Below are 26,389 nucleotides of genomic sequence, written 5' to 3'. Positions count from 1 at the left end.
ACTGCAAATACCTTATCTGCTACATTTATTCATATTAAATACGATGTTGCAAAGCGCAACTAAGCCGTTGGGATAAGTTTATGAAGATGCACAAGCATCTTCATAAACTTCGTGGATCCGATAACTGAAGCGTGAGTTTCTGGGAACACTATATTTATGAAGACGACTTTGCGTACTGTTGTTTGGTAGAATATTTACTCACATTTTGGGGTGTCGAAAAAAAGGAATTCAAACTGCCACATGTTTTGGCCCTTGTGAACGTTAGTCAACGTCACGGTGCAGCTGTAACTCGAGTCACTTTCAAGGCCATCCAGGGTGACAACAGAGGTGAGTCCGTCGTGGTCATTGCAAGAGAAGTAATGCCGGAATGCTGATCCTCCTCCATATAGAAGGTGACAATCTCCGCTGCAGTCGTCCAGGAGACAGCTCTTGACGTCCGACACATGAATCACGATTTGCACCGAAGTGTTGCTAGTGGCTGTAGCTTCAGCCCTGAAGTCTCCAGGGGCTACGTGGGGATGCGGAAAAGAAAGACAGGCCAAATATGGTTTTTAGTACTGAATACATTTTAGAACAATATACGAATCTAGGATCACGGTTTACAGCAGGTTAGATAGAACGCTACCAAAGTTAGAAAAGAAAATGGCAGGAGTAACGTGAAAGTTGCGTGCAGTCTTTGCTTTCTACAAAAATTGATTTTAACGCTCTTTTTTTATGTGGACGTCTGTTGTGTTGCGTTTTGTCCTGTCAATGCATTGAAATTATTTGATTAAAGAACTTTAAGACCTCGATATCACCTTTGAGATGCGCCGGTCGTTTAACCTATTCTGAGCGATTCGAGCAAGAAACTTTCATGACGCTGCCGAAGTATGACCGTGATACATTTAATTCGTTTTATGTTCTTTCGAATAGTTTTAGAACCTCTGCAATTCAGTGAAAATTATATCTTCCTCAACACTACACGACAATTTATCGATACACACCAGAATAAATTTGTGCTCAGAGTTGCTTTATGAGACAGAAGGCATTTACTTTTAGAGAGAAATTATCTATAATTTGGAATAAACTTGCGCGATTCAAGCATTGATTGCTTTTGAAGATAAACACCATGAAAAAAAAATTCTGAGGGTACTTAAGTCTGCTTAAGTGCAGGAATGCGAGAGCATGGAACTTTCTAGAACGCAGGTTTTTATCCACGGCGCTTGTAGGCATTTCTTTATTTCAGTTGTTTTTATTTATTATTTTTGTTCATTTGTATTTTCAACTTTTTCATTTACCTTTATTTATTTGTTTAAAAATTTATTCAGTTATTTCTATTTTCAAATTAACTTTTAATTCAGTTTTATTTCTTTTTAGCTTAATTATTTTATTTTTTACTAATTACTGTTTAATGACAACACTACTAATAACTCATTACTTCGTAATTGCTAAGAGTATATGGGTTATGGCAATTATGCCATTGGTGATATCACAGTGTGACAGATTTCGCGGACGGACGGACAACGATGGTCCATTATAGGCTTTCGCCTTAAAACGGTATCTCCTTGCCTCCTAGCCTAACACAAGTAGCACGGCAGAAAGGAAACGCTTGAAAGGTGGCACTTTTCGAGACAGCATTAGTAAACTTGTGAGCAGAGGATAGCAACGACCGACACAGACGTGGGTTGACTGGGTTTTAGTCGGAGAAAAAGCATTTGTTCTGCAGTGGGCGCACTGCAGCCAATGGTATAGGTAACATGGAATAACGTCCACGTTACGCGCCGAAGGCCCTATTTGCTTGCGCATGTAGAAGAAACAAGGTTAACACAGCGGCTGTTGCACAAAAGCTCAGGAATTATCTCCTTTACAGGCCACATTAAGGAACTACATATATATTCCCCAAACCATCACTTCAGCAGAAATCACTGTTGTTTCATAAGCACTGGCTTCATGCACTCGGCAAAAATGTGCATCCTAAGTTGCCTTTCAAGAGCGTTAGCTCTTACTACTCGCATTCGAACGCTTCTTGTCCGTCTGAGATTTCAAGACGGCGGCCGGTCATGTGATCAAATTGCTGCAGCATCGCGTAAGGTGCGACCCCCTACGTTGATGCTCAGTGGGCAAGCACAAATCGGCACACTTCGGCGCACAAAGTTGTTAGTCGAGTTGATGCCGGGTGTGTGTGAGGGATTCGTACCGACGACCCATCGTCCCCGAAACCGTATTGAGGGGCGACCTCCGGAGGGCCGTGGCGGGCGAACTAGCGGTCGCAGAGTGATGCGGGTGGTACCAAACGAATTGTCGTTGTGTCGTGTACGCTTTGGTATCTGAATTTATTGAAAGCAAAAAAGGAAAAAAACTTGGCTAACGCTCTTCTTTTGATTTCGCGTTCTCGAATCATTCTTTTTTTGCCAGTTGTTGTTATACAGTTTTAGAGCAATAAAAATCTAAACTTAGTGGCGTCATCACTTTTACTTTTACGTTGAACATTAGCCGCCAAGCCAAAACCATCAATACTAGCAGTATTCCACCGGAAGTGCCTTTTATTTTTAATTGCCACGACAGCCCTCTTCAGGAACTCATCGGTACATTTGCTAGTATGAGTAAATTTTCTACCATTCGAAGCTAATCGAGGTTTGGTTCATTTTTAAGCAGTGCAGAAGAATATTTAAGTGTCTGAATAACTACAGTTCACTTAGACATTTAAATATAAAGATTCCTTTCGTGCAGCGTTAAAAACGAGAGCGAATACATGAGTTCTGTTTAGCTAAGATGATGATAGCTTGGGGAGACGCTAAGGGGTCGGGCATCTTGAGTGCCACCACGGTTAGTAATTAGCCGTAAAAGTGGTAGCCAATTTTTCACCCGCGCATTTTTTACTACAGTAGATTGGCTGAGGCGTTAAAGGCCCCGTTCACCCGATAATCCTTTTGCGTCTGCACAGCATCTGACGGCCAAAGGCATTCTCTGTGTCTCTCCAAGTAAGTCTGTGCTTTGCCTTGGTAGTAAGATATCACCATTACCTTCATCATCATAACTATGCCCCTGCGGTACAAAGGCGAGTTCTGTCTCTCCAAGCAACCCTGTCCCCTGTCTTAATAGTAGGCTTCAATGATATTGTTAATTCGCTGTCGCTCCTGCACTGAACGCAGTGGATACGCTATTGAAAAATAATACGGTACTTTTATGACTGCGTCTGCATTTGTGTTTCGTAAAAATATTAGGTTTATTTTTTGACCGCCTGTGATACATGATTTCTCTACGCCTAAGACTAAAACGAAGCAAAAGTATTCGTCCGTACAGAATAAATAAACGGTTACGCAAATAAATTGCCAATAATCCTTCCCTCCCACCAAAGTAGCAGTAATAAACTATCAAAACATGGCTTGTTTTGTGGATAGGGATTTTTTTTAAAAATTCGCGTCGTATCTGATACGCCGGGCATTAGCGGGTTCTGCTAGCTTCGACACGCCGTACCTGCGCCAGGAATGACTATTCCCCCGAGTGTGACTCCCGCAGAGGTCCGTGCAGGAGGCCCGTTGCTGTGGGTCCGAATGTTGAAGCTCACGTTGGTGCAGGCCTCTAGATGACCGCAGGTGATGCGCGTTTGTTCCGGGTGAAGGATGGTGCCGTTTCGGCAGGAGTCCACGTGAAAATGCTCGCTGCCGCCGCGGCTACCTTCGTCGTCGGTGACAGCGACCCAGTAGTAGTCGAAGTGGCCTTTCGGGCGCTCCCAGGAAACGGTGAAGGAGTCGACCCCAATGTCTTCTAAGGTCATGTTGGTAACGTCTGGTGGACCTGCAGCAAACGTTGGTGTTCGAATACATTGCTTCCGCAACCTGAAAACACTGGTACACGGTTCGTTATCTCTTTAACTCCATAGTTTAAAATTAATAACTCTCTCGTTTTCTGGGTGTAGTCCTATGTGAATGTAGGACAGGGAAACAGACACGTGCACTTTTTTACTGCGCATGGATCCGTGTTCTGGAATACCAACAAAAAGAAAATAATAACGCAGAACGAAAATGAGAACGAAAAAAAGAAGAAAAGCAAACCACTCATATTAGATAAAAAAATGTTCTTATGCAGAGAGAATGGATAAAATGAAGGAAAGTTGGTTAAAAAGTGAGCACGCCAGTCGTATTAGGCCACTATGGTGGCTCAGTGGTTAGGGCGCTCGGCTACTGCTCCGGAGTTCCCGGGTTCGAACCCGACCGCGGTGGCTGCATTTTTATGGAGGCAAAACGCTAAGGCGCCCGTGTGCTGTGCGATGTCAGTGCACGTTAATGATCCCCAGGTGGTCGAATTTATTCCGGAGCCCTCCACTACGGCACTTCTTCCTTCCTTTCTTCTTTCACTCCCTCCTTTATCTCTTCCCCTACGGCGCAGTTCAGGTGCCCAGCGATATACGAGACAGATACTGCGCCATTTCCTTTCCCCCAAAACCAGTTATTATTATTATTATTATTATTATTATTATTATTATTATTATTATTATTATTATTATTATTATTATTATTATTAATATTATTATTATTATTATTATTATTATTATTATTATTATTAAGAACCCGTAAAAAAGGCTGTAATGCTGTGAGACAAGTAAGAGGGAAAAGCAAAAGAAAAGATGCGCAGAGAGTGCCAGCAGTCATACGAAATAAAAAGGAACAATTGCGACACCAACGAAAAACAAGAGGACAAGACGTTGGAAAATAAAGGAGACGTTCATCAGTACTACAGATTTAGACACAATGAGAACACGGGAACCGAAGCGGTGGAGCAAAAATGCAAAAACGTTAACGAGACTATACCATATATCCTTAAGCAGTGACCCCTGAAATACAGAAAAATTATCTAACCTTTAAAGAAAAAAATTACAATAGAAAAAATTAAAAGGCACATATAAGTATGTACATACACCGCGTGAAACTAAATAGAAGAAAAGAGAAGCAACAAAAGAAACGAAAGAAAGAAATAAAAGCATGACAGAATTCCAAATGTACGAATTTTAAAGGAAACAAATGAAGAGTGCAGGTACAAAGTTTCCAATAAAGCATTAAAAGTGCCGAAGTGGAAAACTGGAATGATAGGGGGGGGGGGGGGGGGGGGGTTGAAGATCGCGCAGACACTCACTAAAGGGCGTGCATTTCACCCAAATATTACTTCCTTCTAGAACTCATGCCTTGGCGATTAAAAGCGCTCCAGAGAGGATTTATGCAAGGACTCTAGTCTTGCTTATGCATCGTGCCCCAGCTGGGTATATCGTGTGGGTCGGAGTGACTCAGAACTCCACACCGCAGTCATGACGCACCTCGGGGAGAGCAGAATGGGCATGCCCAAAAACATTCATGCTCGACAGAGGAGCACGTAGCCGGTCTCTGTGCAGAGCGTGGTAGGGGCTCTGCAGGACCCTTGCTCCCACAGCAGCCGAGCTCAAACACAAGATCAATGATTTTCCACTGGTGCTTGTAAGCAGCAGAGACGGAGGCTGGCTGCAACACATTGTGCAGTACAGCAGGTAAAACATGTTCAAAATGCTTTACTTGCAAAACAAATAAATATAAGACAGGAAAAAACAACTAAAACCAGCAAAGGCAATAAAATGCACTGCATCGAGGCAAATAAAATAAGGAGAAAGGCAAAAAGAAACACATACATGCATAAAACACATTTTCCAAAATAAAACTTATCACCCGCCACGGTGGCTCAGGGGTTGACGTGCTCGGCCACTGATCCGGAGTTCCCGGGTTCGAACACAACCGCGACGGGTGCGTTTCGATGGAGGCGAAACGTAAAGGCATCCGTGTGTTGCGCGATGTCAATGCACGGTAAAGATCTCCAGGTGGTCCAAATTATTCCGGAGCCCTCCACTACGGCCCCTCTTTCTTCCTTTCTTCTCTGAGTTCCTCCTTTATCCAGACCCTTAGGGCGCGGTTCAGGTGTCCGCCGCGATGTGAGACAGATTCTGCGCCATTTCCTTTCCTCAACAACACATAGAATAGAATAATAAAACTTATGAAAAGATTATTTAGAGAGCCAGGAAAAATTAACGGGTGCAGTTTTAAAACGAGAAGGAAAATAACCACAGAAGCAGAATTACTCGCAAGGTAGTAAGAATGCGTAAAAATAAAAGTAAAAGCATAAATAACAGGAACGAGGAAAATCAAATCAAATACTATAATCAATAATAGCACGCGTGATGTGTGGCTCGGTCTGATTTAAAACAGCACAAGCAGCAGCATTTCTCATCAGAGTAAGTAGACGTTGTTATGAGCAAAGACATTTTAAACAAGAAACGATAGTAACAGGTAGGAAGCATTCTCGGAAGCAGTGACGCACGTCTTCACACACTTCATGTGAACCATTCAAATAGAGGGATAGGCCAAAGTTTTTGATATAGAAGGAAAATCTACCATGTCTGTGAATAAAGTTGTAAGAGGATTTCTGGGTGGGCAGTTGGCAAAAATGCTTATGATGTCTGGGACCAAACTGAATAATTTCGCGCTGGAACTATTTTCACACCAAAAGGTGCTTAATAAAATAAGTGAATAACGATGTAGGCTTGAACGTAGTCAACGTCGCGAAATGACACAAGCGCGTAGACAGAGATACTGGGCGGTACGAGCAGCCTGGTCAGCTGACTTGTTCCCACAATTTACAGAATGACACCGCATATGAAATAAGTCTAATGGGGAAAGAAATCAGAAACGCGAGAGATCTGTTTTAATGGCAAGAATTTTTGGCCCCTTCCTCTCCTCCTTCTAAGAGCATATGTGTCTATTAATTTCGTTAATAAGACAAACGCAAACTGTCAGATTTACCAAAAGTGGGTGTCATAAATGTCGCTGATGCCGGAGTGCCTCTCACGATGCCACTGCCACATCGCGCACCCGACGTCACCAGGACGCAGTACTCAGTGTCGGCGATGCTCTCAAAATCCAGCCACGTCTTCAACGTTTCGTGGTGTGAGCAGCTCCTGTCTTGTTCGCTTGCATCGCAAACGCCGTACGCGTCGCAAATTTCAACGATGTAGAGACGAGCAGGGGCCCAGGGTGCTGCTGAGGGATTCCATTGCACTCGCGTCAGGGTAGTGGATTTCCACGTGAAAGTGATGTTCCTCGGTGTGTGCAGATCTACGGTAAAAACGAGCGCAGTAATGTACTGTAATCTTAAATTAATCACGCGCGTGATTCATAATTCCTTTTGTTTAATTAACGAAGAATTACAGCATCGGTATGTGCTTTATGCACGTGAAATAGAGAGCCCCATAATCGATGACAAACTCTAGCCGCCTCTACCTACGAAATCTGAAAGCGTACAGCATGTTAGCGTCCAACAAATAATTGGGCCTCTTGTATCTTCGCCAGGCGAACCGACAGTGATTGCAGGTGGAAGCCCGGTGTCGCAATTTTTAATACAAATTTTTCTTTACTTCTTGCTCACTTGTCTATATACATAAACGAACGGGAGCCGATGTAGTGTTTCGGCGGCCATTATGCAACTACTGCTGTTGATGTGGGTTCGTGTGGATTCTGAATTTGACGTGGACTTTCATCTGTGCCTCAACTGCGTTTAACCCTTTCACCCTGGAATTATTATTTTCATAGCAAATTTTTTCCTCTTTGTTTTTGAAATGTATAAGGTAGCATAGTTGTGCAAGAAAAATTAAAGCTCGGGGTGGAATAAATTATGGATCGAGAGGAACGCCGTCAAAATTGGACATCAGGGCTCAGTAAGCATGGAATGAGAAAGGAGCAGCTTTAATTACGATTCACAACAAAGAAGTTAACTGAAGGGTGCCTGAATTAGGAGCCGGGATGACTAAAAAGTAGTGCTTGTACTTAGTAAGGGATTGATCGCTGTTTGTCTTCCCACAAAAGATGCCGCTCTCTCCTGTTCGCCTTTCCGTAATGCATTATTTCTCGTCAGTAGGTGAGTTTACCTGCTAACAGTGCACCATGTTAACCGCACAAGTTAAAAAGTTGCTTAGCCATGCCAGTAGGCCACAGCATAGAAGCTGAGAGTGGTCCCCACATCAGTACTGGGCTCTTCTGTCAAGTTTTATAAAACGCTTCAGTGACGCTTTGCGGTGAAGTGCTCAGCAAGCACGAGGCAGAATGCATCTGGCTCGTGACTGTTTTCAAACCAGGTGTCCCCGCTGACGAGATCATGAAATGGAATATAACCTCTAGTATTTGCATTTTGACCAAATACGGTTAAGTACAAGCGAGAAGAAATTCAGTCTCATCCATAGCCCTTTGCAGGGCTGGCAGCTGTTGCCCAAGAAGAAAAGAGAACGCGCTTAGGACCGTGTCATATACGCATTATGAAGAAAGTGCACGTTAAAGATCCCCAGATGGTCGAAATTATTCCGGAGCCCTCCACTATGGCACCTATTCCTTTCTTCTTTCACTCTCTCCTTTATTCCTTCCCTTACAGCGCGGTTCAGGTGTCCAACGGTATATGAGACAGATACTGCGCCATTTCATTTCCCTAAAAAACCAATTATTATTAGCCAAACAAGCAGAATTGTCCAGTGGGAAGGGGGGGGGGGGGGGCACACGTGGTTCATGAGCGATGATGCTGCAGCATGCATGCCCCAGTCGCTTCCAGCTGCTGGCTAGCAGGTGCTCGCATGAGGAAGATAGTGGCAAGAGAAGATACAAGCGCAACATCAGGAGCCCTTTTATTTTCGCCATTCATTTCCTTCGGTTGCGGTTCACCAATATTCGCATTTTAATTGCTTGTCTCTCTCCAAACACTGGCTTTCCATGGTAGTAAAAATGTGATTTTACGTTGCTTCAAAAAGCCAATTTACCGTTTGATTTAATTCCTGCAATGACTACTGTCGATGTCAACAGTGCTAACAAACTCATCACTACAAGTGCATCTGCAGAAAAATTGAGCACACGTTCTAGAAACGTTACCCATCAGAAATCAATGGCTTCTGCTGAAAAATGTTAAGCCCTGGTGGTTTAAAATTTATTATGTTAAAAACGTGGCACAACAAAGCCTCTAAGAGTTCAGTCATATTTTGAGGCGGCTATGATTGAGGATGGAATTTCACAATACATTAAAAACTTTCAGCGGAAAATAACGAATAGCTAATGATATACAATTTAAAAAGTTTCTCCAAAGCTCGGCTTTCTCATCCATGTTTTTTCTTCGTCTTCTTCTTCTTCGCCCCAGTATATGCCACATACCCACGCGGGGGGATTGGCCAAGGTGTAGTTGAATAAACAAAAAAGTTTCCATGGAAGATGACGGCAAAAGTGTAGCCCCAATCGTGAATTGCTGCTGTTGCTTCTTCTTCGTTAGAATGTACAGCTCAGTGGAATCGCGAGAACAATTATAACAATGAATAGCAGTAAAAATTAAGTCTTTCTCTATGGAGGCGATGGCTGAAGAATGGTGTTGTGGAATCAGCTGACACCACTAGTGCCGAAATATTTTCTTGCTTTGAATAGCACTATTTTATGCCCTCGACATCTTAGCCCACATTACTACCCGCGGAAGGAAAGCAGTCATTAGGGCCAACGAGTAGCGCGTTTTTTGCTCGAACGAAGTAAATGCGACCGCATGCGTGCGTTGCTGACCCTAGATGAAGTAAATATTTAGTCCTTGGAAATAGAAAGTATAAGCAGCTGAGACGAGTTAGTGTTTACTTTGCCTCCTGCGGAGGGCAAAGTTTGACGGCATGCTCACAGTTGATGAAAATAAAGAGCTTTAAAATATAAGCTGGCGAGAATACCCAACCGGTGAAAAATATCAGTGGAGCTTTTTAGAACGGCCCATGTTTGACCGCTAGGCGAAGGCGCATAGAAGTCTGCCGATAATTCCTGTGCACTTAGAGTTCAGAAAAACGAGAGGCAGTGAAAGAAGTTTATTACTGATGTCCTTTTTTCGGTGCTGTATGAGAAACGAATGAATACGATAAATTTGTTTAACAAAGAGAATACAAATCGCCTTTTTTCAAACGAGAGTGGAACGGTTATGTGAAAAAGATTCAGAGTGAAAAAAACGCGCAGTTTATTGCAGCGTGCTTTGCGAATTGCTTCCGCGGTATGGCCTAGAAGGACGCTGTAGTTAACACGGAGACAACAAAGCGCCTTCTACCCATGCACGGCGTGGTCACGTGACTGCCGTGTCGATAACGTTTTGGCTGCGGCCAACACGTTGAGCAGAAACGCAGCACCATAATACGCGTACACTAGAGGAGGGGGTAAAAAAATCAGAGCCTTTCGCTTGCCCCCGAGAAGTAGTAAAGATAATTATAACAACGACCACCCTCGCATGAAGTACAGCTAACGACACGTAAACGAGGGCTATGCCAAATGAGTCATGTTCCTGGCACGTTCAGTGATCCATGTTCACCTGTACAGCATGTCTAGACAATCGTGTGACATACCTTTCCCTGGTATAAATATGCCCTCCACGGTGACTCCGTGGGAGGTTTGTTCTGGTGGACCATTCACATGAGTGTAAATAGTCAGGCTGGCGTTGGTGCAGCTCTTCACCTGGCTGCAGCGGACTTGCGTCTGGTGCGGCCGAAGCAATGTGCCGCTGACGCACGAACCCACGTGGCGATGTTCAGAGCTGCCTAGAACAGCGTTGCTGTCTGTGACTTCCATCCAGTAGTAGTCGAACTGGCCCTCGGGTCGCTGCCAGCTCACAGTGAAAGAGTCGTTTCCCACGACCGTCACCTTTACCTTAGAGACATCAGGAGGACCTGTAAACATTGCTTGCTTCATCAATTTTAAGCTGAACGTGCTTGCGGAACTCAAGAATTGCTTGGTAGGAATAAAAGAGGGGGATCTTCGACAGCTAAGGCTGCATCTGGTTAAGCCCAAAAATCATCGTTCTCCATTTTTAACTAAACAAACTACGCAAACAAACTCAAGGACGAGACAACACGGAAGAGGCGCACTCTTGTCCCATTGTATGTTGTCCATGTAATTTTTCTGTGTTGCTTCTTTCTTAGAGATGACCGACCAAATCACCCAACAACTTGCTATGATTCTTATTTGAGTATTGTTTAAGTTTAAATAAAGCCTTTTGAATTAATAACCAATATCTATTTAACATCTCTAGAAGTAAAGTATTTCAGCATAAAAATATTAGTTGATCTATTTACCTAGAGTGCTCTCCAGATTTAAAGCCGTAAAAATATTCAATAACAAGTTTCCTGAAGAGCAGAGGGTTATGGTGCGAACAATTGCGGGCTAGATCTAACCTTAAAAAATCAGTTTTTATATCCATATTGTGACAGGTACTGATACTTGAGCATGCTTTGAAAACATGTTTTTTTTTACTTTTATTTAGCTGCAGAAGTCCCTGTTCATTACAGTTTACTAACTTGACATTTGAAATCCACTGCTATATGATTGCTCTCGCATTAACAGCAATAAAACATGAGATTAAACCTGAGATTAAAATTTTTGCATAACATTTTCTATTCCAAGACTGGCATAGACGGATCAAAATATTTGAAGCCGCCTTTCTATGTCTCGAAGCGAAGGGACCACAATTTAAAGCTTCATGAATTTCCTTTTAAAGGTGACGTACTCCGTTATTCGTTTTTTCTGCGAACAGTTCGCGAATGGAATGCTTTGCCGCCACATATTGTTAATGTTCTACCTAATGATGCCTTTTTTCCCGCGTTAAGTGCATGATTTTTTGTTTTTTGAATGTGAAAGTGCCCCCCTGCTGTAATGCTGAAAGGCGATGCAGGTACCAAATAAATAAAAAAGTAAATAAATATAGTTAACGCCTCGAATTTTTCGTACCTCCGCCATAAAATATAAATTATCTGGCTCCAAAATATTTCGCATATTTTTCCTATACCGTCTTTGTTTAGTTTACATACACTGCCCCAATTAAGTTTATGGATTGTTAAGTAAGGCGCTGAAACCAGTTTACCAGACTCGAGATAGCAGATCGGCCTGTAAGATTACTGCAACACGCCAGAATTTTAACGCACATGTTGGACCAAGCTTCTGCATCTAAAGTTTATGCATCGGACGTTGGATAACCAATTTGAAAAGAATATCTGAAAATGCATGTTGAATTATGAACAGCCGAAATCCATAAAAAATTTCTGAGAACAACGATTGTAATTCTGTGCCTACATGTTAAGACTTTTATTCCTTTATCGAACTACATGCAGAAAGAGCACACCCCTAAAAACTAAATTTCCAGCGGTTCGTACTTACATATGGCTGATTCAATCGACACGACGAGCGTGATATAGAAAGTGATTTGCGTCTGTCGTTTTGTCGCACTCACGTTTTCCTACTACATATACTGTAAGCGACAAATAATTCATGCTCAAAACTGTTCAGTAGCCAATTGTAGCTGTGTGCCACATAAAACCATGACTGCAGACCTACGAACTACGTTGTTGATTTATTGTTTTTGTTGTAGACTACAACTGTTTTTTTGGTTACTCACCAATTAGTAACTACTTATCTATAACAACTCCATTTTGTCCTTGCACATTGATATTTCATTCCACTTGACTCCACATTTCAGTGATTGTTATACCAAAATTTTAGGAAGGCGTGTGAGCAAATATTTCACTAACACAAGCATGAACGTCGCACATACTAAATGATATGAGTTGCATTCATACTAAGAAGGGGAACGGCCGCATGCCACAGAGTGTAAATGAAAGAAAGAAGCGCAGAGAGTTTCTACAGGAAAGTGTCACACCTAGTACGGCGCAGGAACTCAGCTCCCTGCTTCTAAGACGCAGATAAAATTTTGCCTTCAGAAAAATTGCCTTATCCCCGAGAACATATACAACGGTGAAAATGTTGTTGTCTTAATGGACGAAAACAGCGTTGCAGTACACCAAGATATCACGTTTAGTGAAAACAAGGAAGCCTCCTGTTGAATGTTAGAACGAAAAATTGCTAGTCGAGGACTGGAAAAAAAGGAAAACGCTTTGCAAAGTGGCCTTGCCGTGCCCCATGGTAGCGATAGCATCGTATGCTGAGAACACAAAAGCAATTTTCTTTTAAAGATAACTGGCCACGTACTAGTTACAGGACTGAACGGCGAGTTCAGTGTTCTTGAAAAAACTCATTGATATCAGAAAGGGTCTTAATCGCGGTGTTCGCCGGTTAGAACACACTGCTGAGCCGTACGAGTAAGTGAAATTAAGGGCGCAGCTCAGTGAGAGAGTAAAGCATGCCATGGAACATAAGCGACATAGAGTTCATTAAAAAAGTGCCAATGGTTTGCGTTACATAGGTTTTCTGGAGGCAATAGAATGAGAAAGCGGAAACTTACGGAACGCAGGAGTCCTGACAACTGCCGCGGCTGGTCTGCTCAGGATGACGTCGCCGCCGCAACGGGTCGTCGCCGTCACCATAACGCAGTACGCTGTGTCAGCGGTGCTGTCAAACGGCAGCTTCATGACTGGCGTCTCGTAGTTCGTGCAGTCCATGTCACCAGCCTCTGCATCGCACGCGTTGAAGGAGGTGCAGACCATCACTGCGTAAGTACTAAGGACGGCAGACCACTCCTTAGGACCCGCCCACTTGAGCAGGCTGCGAGAGGGTGATTCACCGACTATCGTGATGTCCATGGGTGAATCCGGTTCTGAAAGAAAAAAAAGTCCCTGTTTAAGTTACAGGCCACAAAATACTGTTCTGTTCGCGTTTGTCTTCATGCACAGCAGTCTCTTGCTGCCGCTGACGCCTTTAGTCCTGTTCCTGGGCAGGAAAGTTCAGTTATTTCTGGTTTTAACTCTTCCAGCGTACCAGGTGACTGGAGAACGTATGTTGAAAAACGAAGAGTACCTGGATTTCAAGCATTCGCTTCTCATACTTAGAGCGCACAGAACAATGTGTCAAAATGAGCTTCAGCATTTGCATGTAATAAGTTTCTAGTACGCACCTGTGCACCACTCTACTTTTATAGAGTTAGTAATCCTTCTTTTGTGCTCCCTCGAATTCTACTACCTTCTTCCAGATGTTTCTTTTCCATTCTTTTTCTTTCTGCGTTGTTTGTATCCTTAATCCGAGTTGCTTGAATTTTTACGCTTTCTATTTGCGCTATAGTGTTGTTGTTATTGTTTATTACTGTACTTCAAAATGATGTCTGTATTTTTTCTCTCCCTTTTCTGTTTCGAGCAAAGTGTTGTCAAAGTGCTTCGTGTGCCCCCCCCCCCATGTAATACCCCCTCCCCGGAGGCCGTTTAGGGTATTTGAATAAATAAAATAATAAATAAATAAATAAATAAATACTGTTTTCCTTTACTCTTATTCTGCATCAACGCACAGTTTTCTGGTATTTTGTTCAGCGAGAGCCGGCGTCTATGCACCTGCTTTGAGGCTGCGGCCATGGTCGAACTGTCTATGGCAACGGGAAACAAGGCTGCCCTACTTGCGTCATCCGCAGTTCAAATTCTGCTCGAGAATGAAGTTTTTGCTGCGTTGATCTGAGCAGCAGTGTACGATAGGCGGAACAGCTCCATAACAGCTTCTGGGTTTGAAACATGCAGCCAGTCATTATGAACCTGTGTGACCCCACCGGACATATGGCTCGTAGTGCGAGTGAAGTACTGGGGTTTATTATGCATGCACGGAACTCAATAACATGGATATATCGGTTGAGAGAAGTACTAACGTCTCCGTATTTCTCACCTTCCCAGAAAGAAAAACTTGCATTTACTACTAGTGACAGCTCCCAGGGGTATAGTTCTTTGGAGTGTTCCCAGTTTCAGCAGGATAAGCCAGGAAGAAAGACCATTCATGATTTTTTGATGTAGCTTTAGAACTACCGGTTTTCTCGGCACCGTTTTAGCAGACCGGAATAACACATTAGGTACAAAACACGATCATCACCATAACAGAACTAACCACGAATATGCTGGAGTAGCATGCCAGGTCAACAACCAGGCATACCTCTCCTGTTTCATTAAAATCTCTCTCCTCCGCCTCCACGAATATGCAGTTAATCACAGAAACGTCTGACCATTCACTATATTGCTGTTACAGTCATTTTGGAACACGGAATTGTTAGACTGCAATACACAACATACGCGTAAATGAGACGCTTATTACCGAAAATTTCGGTTTCCTTCCTTGTTATCACAAGCACAAGCCAATAAATTTTCAGTTTATCATTTAGAACGCGTGATTGTGCTGGGCCAGTAATACCAAATTATGACTTTATGAATGTTTAACGTCCCAAAGCGACTCAGGCTATGAGGGACGCCGTAGTGAAGGGCTCCGGAAATTTCGACCACCTGGGGTTCTTTAACGTACATACCAAATTATAGTACAACTAACTACTTCTCTATCAGGATGTCATAGTTGGTTTTTTTTAAAGCGTAAAACGTGCTCGTTTCTGGCTCTAAACGTATGCGCTATACATTTACTCCTGACACTTGTTGATTTCTTGATTTATATTTCGAATTGAAAGTATTCGCTCTTGGTTTAGTCTCGTGCCACAATTTAGTCTCGTGGTTTAGTCTCGTGCCACGTCGCCGTCTGCCAGGTGACGTAGCAGGAGGGTGTTCCCCCTGTAGTGGAATTTCCGCCTGAATGCAAAGCCAACACGTTGTACATTGTTAAATCAGTATTACTACAAGAATTGTGTTTTTCTAGATCGAAAGAATTTACAACCTTGAAAAAGCAGCCATTATAGCTTGAATGAAGAACTTGACAAAATTATTGTGATGTTTTAGAAACTTTGCCATGATATAATTGAATCAGTCCACTGGGCACACTTTCTTGAGGAGCTGAGAACATTCTAGCAAAGATACAATTCGCAAAACTTATCCCTAAGAAAAGTGGCAAAAAATGGTGTACACTGGCACGAAACGTTTCCTCAAGAAGAAAAACCGCCGGCACGCGAAACCTAGCCGTACATATTTGCTTGTATATGTGCCTGTGTCTTCTTTTTTCTCGTCATTGTATTTAATCAGCTACCACTAAATAGCTCACATTGAAGTCTTGCTAAATATACTGACAACGTTTCAACTGAGCACAACGTTTCTTCAAAATTGTGTGAGAGAAATCAATGATTAAAAAGGGAAAAAATTCACTACAGACTTATTGAAATATCAGAGATGCATTACAAAGCGATATTTTATAAATGTGAGGTTAACGCAACGGTTATGCCAAAGGAACTGCACCAGACTTTGCTATTTTTTTATCTGAGTTCCTCGTGTATGTGTTCCTGGTTTGTGAGTCACAAATATTACATATCCCCTCGGTGCTTGCCTGCGCCCTCTCTTTCTCTTTCGCACAATCACAGCCGTTGCGGATGTCATATTGTGATGCCAGCGGAAATTTCACAGGAAGCGGAGTTTCTAATAAACGATAACAGCGCAGCGCCAGAGACTGACTGTTACCCGGCTATAGTTTCGGTTTTTCGGTATCGCATGCGAAAGATTCAGTTGCTTTAGGTTATGAGTTGAGTTGTTTTCCTGCTTGCAAATTCAACCTGAAGGTGTACCTGCATCCCTGACTACTATTAGTGCGTCGACTATTATGACATAATTGAGGCAAGTTGGTGTAAGTGCATGTTTGCAACAGCAAAAAAAGGGGAGCAGTTGGGCAAAAACAAACAAGCCGGGACAGACGCTGAACCGCAATTGATACATTTTTACAAGGCGTACACTTTACACAAAACTAAGCGAAACAAAAAAAGTAAATTGAAGAAAAGCGTCAAACCACAGCTGAATCACTGTAAGTGGCGGTGATTGCAAAGATCACCAAAAAGCAAGTTGACACGTTACAGAGACACTCCTTATAAAGAAGTACGCTTTGCAAAGATCTCTCCGAGAAGAAACGTCTTTTTCAAACGCGGCAAAATATATGTGGCTAATGCACGAGCTCCCGCTATTGATGACATGAAAGCCTTCTACAATCTCATGGTTGTGGCTCGTTGCCTATGCGACATACGATTGTGGGTGAGGCTTAAAATAAGGGCGCAGAGTTATAAGAGCAACCGTAGGTTGCTAGATCTCCGAAACAGTAGGGCTTTATGAAGAATGTGAAGTCTTTCCCTTCATCGATCAAGCAGTCGGTGGTCTGGCCGATGTAAACACTGCGACATCATGACATGAGCAGGGCTCTAGCTCAAGACCTTCATTCACTGGATTGGTCCCTGCGCCTGCTCGGCATCGGTGGCCTGGGCATCCTTACTGAGAGGGTTAACACAGAATATTAAGATTATTAAGATGTCACAAAAACAAGCAAATGAGCAGCAAAATGACATATATCGAGCAACCTTTCCAGGCTGGTGTTCGAAGCAGGTTGGGTGCTCTGTGAGCGCAGCGGGATATACGGAGCCTCTCCCAGGACTGCACCCATGAATAAACCGGTTGCCAGATCGTGGTGCGCCCGTAATCATCTCGTAGGTATCCGACAGTGGGCTTCGAACCTGCCACCTGCTGCTGTCAAGGCGGATGACCAAACGATGATATATTCCATGCATTTAAATCACCTCAGTGCTTGCATATAAGTCACGGGTGCTCATAAACGATCAGTTAGTTTTTACTCAGTACCTTTCATAAATATAGGTGAAATGCTGTGGAGTGTGATTCTCGTTTTTGCGTACAAACAAAGTTATGTTTCACTGGAAGAGATCGAATAACAGAGCTAAGGCAGGAACTCATATGCTTCGACCCTCAGGTATCTGTCTGTGCTGTTCCTATGAAGACATTCTCTCAGATAAAATCAAATCACACCTCTATTTCCACCATGTACACTACAGATCGCGGGCAGTGAAGAAGGCAGCCAGTAGGCGGCTTGACGAGTCCGCAGCCCTATATTAACGAGAACAGAAAACTGGGCAAGTTGGAATGGATTCATCTCTTATTTCTTCCACTAAGTCCTGTGTTTCGCACTCCTTAAAAATGAGTAATATATTAAGTGGCGTTTCAGCAACAGCAATCAAAATCTTAGCTAATAAACAAATCAAAACACTTGACCAGTGGAGAAAAAGTAACCTTGGCCAGAGAAAACAGATATTAGAATTAGTGAAATCCGTTTCCCAGGTCGCATACATAGATTCGGCAGCGGTGGTAGCAGAGAGTAGCTCGCATCCTAACTGCTCCTTGCAACCGGTCGCAAGTTAAATGTTTTTCATATGTCTTTCTAACTTCGGTTATTACCATGCTACCGCCGTTGCCGAAAGTGTCGCGCATTGCGCTTTTCGTTTTTGTTATTGTTATTGGCCGGTAATTGATAAAGCATGACTGGCCCCGATAAAAAATGCCTACCATGTTCTAAACCGATTCCTGTAAAATTCTGTGTTATGTAATGCTCTTAATGTTGCAAGATGTATCACATAGGACAATGTTCCGGTGTGACCGAGTCGGCAGCTGACAGAAAGCGTGAAATTTTTTCCGTGATTTGGAAATCTGGTGCAAGCTATTCGTCGCACCTGAGAGGAGCCAGAAGCAGCCAAGAATGTGAAGATATCAATATTCATGTCATTTTGAGTGCTGTCTATGCAAGACAAGACATGCTTGAAAATCTTGCATAAAAATACTACATTGGCCAGTGGATTACCAGGATGTCAGAGAAATATCGTGAGGTTTAGTAAACAATGGGTACTCAGCACTCACAGATCAAGAAACTACGAATAGGGTGGCTGTCCTTGAGAGCTGCAGTTCCAAAGAGGAGGTGCAACCGCTGAAGGTCACTGTGAACTATTCAGACCGAAAGAGTAAACGGTAAAAGTGGAATTCCATGGCATCTATTAATAGCATGATGAGAACTAACCACAGAAAATTAACGGTGGCCTCCATTTAGCTGAGCTCCCCGAGTTCCGTGAAAGGGACGTGCATACTTCCCACAGGATTCTTGAGAAACCAGTAAATGTTCCAGCTCTGATGGTACAGTTCAACTAGCTGCAATGCAGATTGCGATGGTTTTCGGAAGAAAAAGCACTCAGGGCGTCTATACCTGAGGTATCAATCACAGAGAATCGAACAGAATACAAAAGGACACTCCTTTATATTACCAAGAAACGGGCTGATTAGAATGGCTATCAACACACGTGGCACCGAAATAACAACATGATTTAAGAAAGGTGATTGCAGAACTGGCACACGTGATCCGATGTGATGATTAGTTGACAGTTCATGGCTTATGGGGGTTTAACGCAACAAAGCGATTCAGGCTACGAGGGCTGTCATATTGAAGGGCTTCGGAAATTTCGACTACCTGGGCTTCCTTACGTGCACTGACATAGCACAGTATAGGGGCCTCTAGAAATATGCCTCCATCAAAATGCGACCACCGTGGCCGGGATCGAACCTGCGTCTTTCGGGGCAGCAGCCGAGCGCCTTAACCACTGAGCTAACGTGGCGGCTGAAGAAAGTTTGAGGAAACACTGAAAGTAAACCGCTGCTGTTCACCTAATTTTGCATTTCAATACGAATGACACAAACTTCACTCCGATTGATGTAAATAATGATATTGAAAGCTTGCCTGGGTATATTTCCGCTTTGAGTTTAATGCTCAGCCTGTTCGAGATAAACATAATGCCTTATGTACTTCTCCAAAATCTCAAAATTCATGTTTACTGAGGATATGCGCATTGAGACGTAGATCGAAGAGAATATTCACTTTTTGTATGCGAATATTTATTTCGTTGTTTCTAAATAAAACAGAGAACGCGCAGGTGTGTGTATGTTCGTGCTTGATAGGGTACAGTGTGAAAGGTTGGCAAAATCAGCTCAATCACAACTGGTTACGAGCGGCTATCTGCAAGATCCTACTGAATATTGTGTATCGGGGCCCAGGTGGTTGTGTTGATAGCTTTTTGCTGCGTAAGGCGCAAGGATTTCAGTTTGACTGGGAATTTAGTTGCACTATATTTATTTGGATGGTGGTTTAAGTATTGTCATGCGTGAAAATATGACCAAAACCTCCCGGCTTGATCCTAATGAAATCATTTTGTCTTCTAAACGTTGTGGAACTGCTTACACACATACCCATGACGACAGAAAAAGTTTTAGATCTGCTTATTAGAGAGAAAACAAGAAATCTGCTCTCAACTGGAGTTATTATGAGCATAACTAGTTTTAACGACTTGTTTTTATAGTCTGTAATGTGCATCATGGCCTCAAATCAAGCAGCAAGACTGGAAACGTAAAATGGAGTTTATCAACTCAACGACGTTAGATACTTTCCGGCACAAAATATTGAACGTTAGCTGGGAACCAGTTATTGCTGCTTCAACAGATGGCAAGGCCTATAGTTTTCTGCAAATATTTTCCTGTGTATATCACAACTGTTTTTGGTACAGAGATGTAAGCGAAATAAATCTAGCTCGCCAAAACCGCATTAGTTGCCGTATTCTTCGTATGGGAAACAGATTAAATGCCCTCTATCAGAGATTTTACTGTAGCGCACGTAGTTTCAAAGCGTGGGGAACATTTAAGAAATACCCAAATAAGTATAATGCAACATTGTGAAAAATGAGAAATAATTATCACATTAACATGTTTGATGGTCTGATCACTGAAAAGGAAGTTTGGAATACGCTTAATCGATTCGTACCGATATTCGACAAATACAATTCACTACGTAAATTCTATTGCAATAGCGCGGGCTAAGTTTAATAGCTATTTCTTCAGTGAACACGACCGTAGCATATTAGATTATATCAATAACCATACGAGTAACAGTGTCTTTGTCACAAGCTGTGATGATAATGAGGCACTTAGAATAAATAAAAGTCTGAGCTTTACAAGCAGTAAAGGCGCTTTTCGACTGAAGTCGAAACCAGTTATGTATGTATTGGATATTATTTCTCTGGTAATAACTTACATGTATAATTTCGTTCCAAATGGCGGCGTTTTCCGCTGAGATATGAAGAAAGCGAAAGTAGTAGTCCTATATAAAGGCTGCTCCAAAACCAATCTTAGCTGCTATAGGCCGGTGTCAATTATGTCATTTTTTTACAAGAGCATAGAAAAAATATTATATTCACGACGTTCTAATTTCCTCGACAAATATAATGCAAAAGCAGCTGTTCAACTATTTAGATTTAGACTCAAGTTCTCTACTGAAATAGCCCTCCTCAAGCAAAAGGAAAAAATTCTAAATAACCTAGAATGTAAAATAACAACTCTAAAAATATACATATATTTGTCCAAAAGCATTTGACATTCAATCACAAAAATCTCTTTTTGAAACTGCCTCTAAACAGTGTTCGTTACAAAGCACTGGCCTTGCTCACTAGCTATATGGCTGACCGACATCAGTAGGTTTCCGTAGATAATCATCGGTCAACGTTTTACGAAATAAAGAATGGTACACCGCAAGAAAGTTTTCTTGGTCTACTATTGTCCAAAGTATATGATGATGATTTAGCGCAGATTGGTTCCTAAACGTATTGTGTAATTTGTGCTGACGAAACAATTCAATTTCTGTCAGGTACCTACGCCAACGATATAGTTGACAGGACACACTAGGATTTCAGAAAATTTAGCTCTTGGTCTGCAAAAAATTCTTCACTGAAGAACTCATGTACAAGCAAAGCAATATTTTTCAGAGCAAAGATTCTGAAACTCGCGGCTGATACAGACCTAGTATTGCATGGTGTTATATTGTTGCAAAAACACTAGGCTTCACTTAAGTGAATTTCTATTATGGGATGGTTGTATAGAGAAAATGGAGAGTAAACTGGCTCTTCCTGTCGCTGCACTCTCAAGGTTCAAGCGCATGTTACCAATTAAAACGAAACTTCCGACCTACCATACAAATATTCAGAATGTTTTCATTCCAAAAAATGCGCTGAGGACAATAACAGGTGCTCCGTATCTAGCAAATGCAAGGCCATTATTTTTCAAAATACCGCATTATGAATGTAACGATCATTCATCAATACCAGCTAGGTGATTCAGTTATACAAATTTCGGCTACACTGTCGCACAACATTTTTAATGCGCCTTGCTAACCTGCGTGAAAATACCATTCTCCATATTACAAGACACTATGAACATTCAAATAGAAACTTTTGACAGAAGCCTGTCTGGCTGAGGAAATTTAATTAATTTAGTAGAAAGATGACTGACACCAACCAATATATCTTTTTTAACGCGACGTTTCGAGACCGGCTCGGTCATTCTTCATGGTGTGACTGCGGGCGTGGCGCAGCTTGGCTTTTCAAGCCCTCGTGTTGAAGACTTCCGTGTCAGTCGCCGCAAACCATGGATGTAAGGAGAGGTAAGTGTCCACAGGGAGCGATTAACATTATTCCGTGCCTGTTGAATGTGCCACGATTCGAGTAGTAGCCTCCGGCGCAGGTCAGCTTCGGCTTCCAGTACAATAGTGCCGTCCAAGTCAATGCGGTGGTCGCATGCCTCGCAGTGTTCGGCCACAGCGCTGCGCCGACGGTGCATTTGTCGGACGTCCGCTTTGTGATGCCTCATCCTTTCGGCGAAGTTCTTCGTTTTTTCTGTGTAGGACGCCGAGCAGATTGAGCAGGGGATTTTTTATACAACGCCTTGGGCCCTTTCTTTAAGGCGATGGTCTTTCGAGCGGGAGAGAAGGCGTCCTATGGTGGTAGTCGGTTTGTGCGTTGTTAGCACCCCTTCTTTACAGAGAATGCGAGCCAGCGTCTCGCGCACGCCTTTCACGTATGGGATGCAAACGCGTTTCTCTTGTGGCACATGCTTGGGAAAAGAATGAAACTGTTTTCCTTTTTCTTTTTTGTTTTTGGATTATGCGTCGGATGAATGAACTGGGGTAGCCATTTTTTGGAGATCGGAGACTACTCGCTTCTTGTTTCTTTTTCCTTCATGTGGAGAGCATACGGTGTCGGCTCTCTTCCATAAAGGTTTAATGACAGATGCCTTGTGGGGAGCGGGGTGGTTCGCTTTCAAATGGAGGTACCATCCCGTGCGGGCTGGCTTCCTGTATACCCAGAACTGCAAGCCTTAGTCGTGCCTTGTGAGCACAACCTCGAGAAAAGGCAAACTGCCCAGCTGCTCACATTCAACTTTAAATTGTAGGGCCGGTTACATTGCCCTTGTCTGCGCACAAATTGCATGTTTCAGGCATTAAGTACGTATTAGCGTCATACTTTAACAAACACACATTCAATATTATATCTCTGTGTCACACATCTCCCCGGAGAACACTCGGACCGAAAGAATGGGCTAGGAGAAAGGTGTACCCACACAGACGCACATTTAATATACCCTACGTGACACACACACTAGAACACAAAACTAACAAAACTAACACAAAACACAAAGAATAAGAATACACACGACCCGGGAACGCTGCTACCAGCGTCTACTACTAGCGTTCTACTGTTAGCGGTCGGCGTTCGTGCTCACGGCTCGTCCGGTGCGGCTGCAACGTTGTATGGGTCCAGTAGCCAGCGTCGAGATAGCGTTTGACGTGTTGCGGCTGGCGTCGCTGGCTGCGTCACTGGCTGCGTCGTACAAGCTCCCGGTCCAAGCGTCCGTGGAGATGATGCCGGTGGTGTTGGCGTTCAGGGCACCACGCGGATGGGTGGCAACAGCGCTGGAGACACCCTTGGCCGTAGCAGCTGGTAGCGTCCTCAGTTAATTCCCCGGAACAGGCTCAGAAACGGCAGGAAGTCCATGATGCGAAGCCGTAGAACGCGAGCTCACCGGAGCAGTAGCCGGCGTCGCTCTCTTTCAGCCGAAGTGTCCCTGACCCTCCGGAGCCTCCGCTTCTCTGTTCTTCCCCCCATGCCTCGCTCTCCGTCGCCCTTTTATAGCCTTAGGGTTAGTCCTCGTAAGCCTTGTTGTCGTCTTCTTCTTCTCTCCGCCAATCATCTCTTTCCACGTCACCGAATGCTTCTTTATCTTCTTTAGTTTTCGGTTAAACCACGTCATCCTTATCGCCAACCTCGTCGCCTTCTTCAAGCCTCTTTCGTTCACAATTTTATTTTGGACTCCCAATTACAGCCCCGCCGCGGTGGCTCAGTGGTTAGGCGCTCGACTACTGATCCGGAGTTCCCGGGTTCGAACCCGACCGCGGCGGCTGCGTTTTTATGGAGGAAAAACGATAAGGCGCCCGTGTGCTGTGCGATGTCAGTGCACGTTAAAGATCCCCAGGTGGTCGAAATTATTCCGGAGCCCTCCACTACGGCACCTATTCTTCCTTTCTTCTTTCACTCCCTCCTTTATCCCTTCCCTTACGGCGCGGTTCAGGTGTCCAAAGATATATGAGACAGATACTGCGCCATTTCCTTTCCCCAAAAAAACAATTATTATTATTATTCTCAATTATATGTGACAATTAGCTTCGCTTCATGTAACTGCAGCAGAAATATGTCCCTGCAAATGAATTAATAATAATAATATTAATAATAATTGGTTTTTGGGGAAAGGAAATGGCGCAGTATCTGTCTCATATATCGTTGGACCCCTGAACCACGCCGTAAGGGAAGGGATATAGGAGGGAGTGATAAAAGAAAGAAAGAAAGAGGTGCCGTAATGAAGGGCTCTGGAATAATTTCGGCCACCTGAGGATTTTTAACGTGCACTGATAACGCACAGAACACGGGCGCCTTACTGTTCTGCCTCGATATAAGCGCAGCCGCCGCGGTAGGGTTCGAGCCCGGGAAATCCGGATCAGTAATCGAGCGCCCTAACCACCGAGCCACCGAGGCGGGGTGAGAAAGAAAAAAAGAACACATTTTGTAATCATTGACATTTGGCAGAGTTCTTTTGGTTGTCTAAAGACATAACATCGTACCAGACACGAAGAGGAGACGTTTTTATTTTGCACTAAAAGGCTTAGAAGCGAATGCGCGTCGCACGAGATAAAAAAGGCGCTCATAGTGACCTTCTGTTTCAGGAAACGTTCTTAAGGGGCATATAAACAAGAAGCAACAATAAATCCATGTCAGTGCCGTTGCCAGGCGCGTTTCCTTTCGGCGGAGCTGATGTCATCAGGAGCTTCCTGCTCTATTTCGTTGGGATAGTTTCTCCTCTCTCTCTCTCTCTTTCTATGCATACGGCTGAACCTCGCAACACTGGCAAGCCGGGAGCTCCAGATGATAGCTTAACATTAGGGCGAGAAGGCGGCGTCAAGCACATCGCACTAAACTGGCTATAAAGTTCACGACACACGATACGTCGTCATAACTGAACGCAGCCCTCCGTGCGTAGTTGGTTAGTACGTAACGAATACGTTCAGAGCCAGGGGCTTATTCCTTCGGTGTTTACTTGGACTATAAGGGTATCATGGTTTGAGTTTTACTTTTGACTTCGTCTGAATTCCGGGTATCGATATTATTGCCATCCAAACAGTGCAACGATTCGCTTCCCTGATGGTCCTCATTTTCTGCTAGAATTGATAGGAAAACGCAAGAGTGAAGCTTAAACCGCTTAAATCTTGTTCCTGTACACACATCCGAACAGCTGTTTAGATCGCAATGAAAAGCGAAGAAACATCGACGCATGTCGAATATCTCTCCGAGAATGCCGAGGTGAGACTGGTCAAAGGTATCGGCACTGAATCATGGAATCTGCTGCGAGGACGACACCAAGGAACAGGCACTCGACGGTGTAAGCCGCTTTTGGTCTTCGTACTCATAACTCTCCTCGGACTCATCATTGCTGGGCCTGCTTTGACCTTCTTCTTTCTGCGGGGCACTCAGAAGGTAAGGTCGCTTTTCTTTTCTTTTTCTTCGCATTTATCAGCTCTGCTTTCACGGGTCCGCTTCCGCTCTTCAAAAAAAAAACTAATGTGTGACAAATTGTCCCGAGCAAGAGGTTTTTTAAAACGAAACATTTCATCTTTGTTGGCTGTGGTTTTTCTTTCCTTATAAATAGTGATGCAGAAAGCAATTCTCGAAGCTCGGCTCAACTCTACAAGCGACACATTTTAGTAATGAGGAGCCGACCCAGAATGGCAAAAATTGATTTTTTGCATTTTGTCATTTATTAACGTTTTCTGTATCTGAAAAATTTAAACTAGTCTAAGCAGCCATACCCTCTACGAATGGTTAGCTATGAGAAAGAGACCCATGAACTAGCCCCAGAAATCTCGACAAACACCTTCACTCTGCACGGCTAGCGCCCCTTGCCATTTAGCGCTGAACAACGCAGCCCGCTATGGAAAGAAAAATTATAGGTGTAGCGTTAAGGGGCAGGAAGACGGCAGAGTGGGTGATTGATCAAATTAATGACATATTACTCGAAATGAAGCGGAAGAAAAGGGCTTGCACAGGGCATATAATGCGAAGGCAAGATAACCGCTGGTCCCAATAAGGGCAACGGAGGGGATTCCAAGGGAAGGTATGTGTAGCAGGGGGCGGCAGAAGGTTAGGTTTGCGGATGAGATTAAGAAGTTTGCAGGCATATGGTGGGCGCAGCTGAAAAAAAAAACAGGGTTAATTGCAGGAAAATGGGAGAGGCCTTCGCCCTGCAGTGGGCATAGTTGGCTGA

General features: G+C 43.4%; 1 protein-coding gene across 1 annotated transcript; it reads right to left on the bottom strand.

Moving 5' to 3' along the window:
- Positions 1 to 194: 194 nt before the first annotated feature.
- On the bottom strand, positions 195 to 22,387 carry LOC144103416 (uncharacterized). Its single transcript, XM_077636137.1, has 6 exons — positions 22,165 to 22,387; positions 13,273 to 13,584; positions 10,388 to 10,708; positions 6,801 to 7,112; positions 3,457 to 3,777; positions 195 to 508 (listed from the first exon to the last, which is right to left on the bottom strand). The coding sequence occupies exons 1-6, from the start codon at positions 22,385 to 22,387 to the stop codon at positions 195 to 197; spliced, it is 1,803 nt and encodes a 600-aa protein (XP_077492263.1).
- Between the last annotated feature and the right edge of the window lie 4,002 nt (positions 22,388 to 26,389).

The sequence above is a fragment of the Amblyomma americanum genome, chromosome 9, assembly GCF_052857255.1.
Source record: "Amblyomma americanum isolate KBUSLIRL-KWMA chromosome 9, ASM5285725v1, whole genome shotgun sequence".
Lineage (NCBI taxonomy): Eukaryota > Metazoa > Arthropoda > Arachnida > Ixodida > Ixodidae > Amblyomma > Amblyomma americanum.
Note: the sequence above shows the minus strand (reverse complement) of the source record. Positions and strands in the feature narration are given on the sequence as shown.

What these genes read in the sequence shown, in the direction of transcription:
- LOC144103416 (XM_077636137.1), bottom strand. Translation starts at nt 22,387, where the DNA reads ATGAGGCATCACAAAGCGGACGTCCGACAAATGCACCGTCGGCGCAGC. An exon ending in TACCTCTCCTTACATCCATG is followed by an intron (nt 13,585 to 22,164) that starts GTTTGCGGCGAC and finishes TTTTTCTTTCAG; the next exon opens with AACCGGATTCACCCATGGAC. An exon ending in AATAGTCATTCCTGGCGCAG is followed by an intron (nt 509 to 3,456) that starts GTACGGCGTGTC and finishes ATCCCCACGTAG; the next exon opens with CCCCTGGAGACTTCAGGGCT.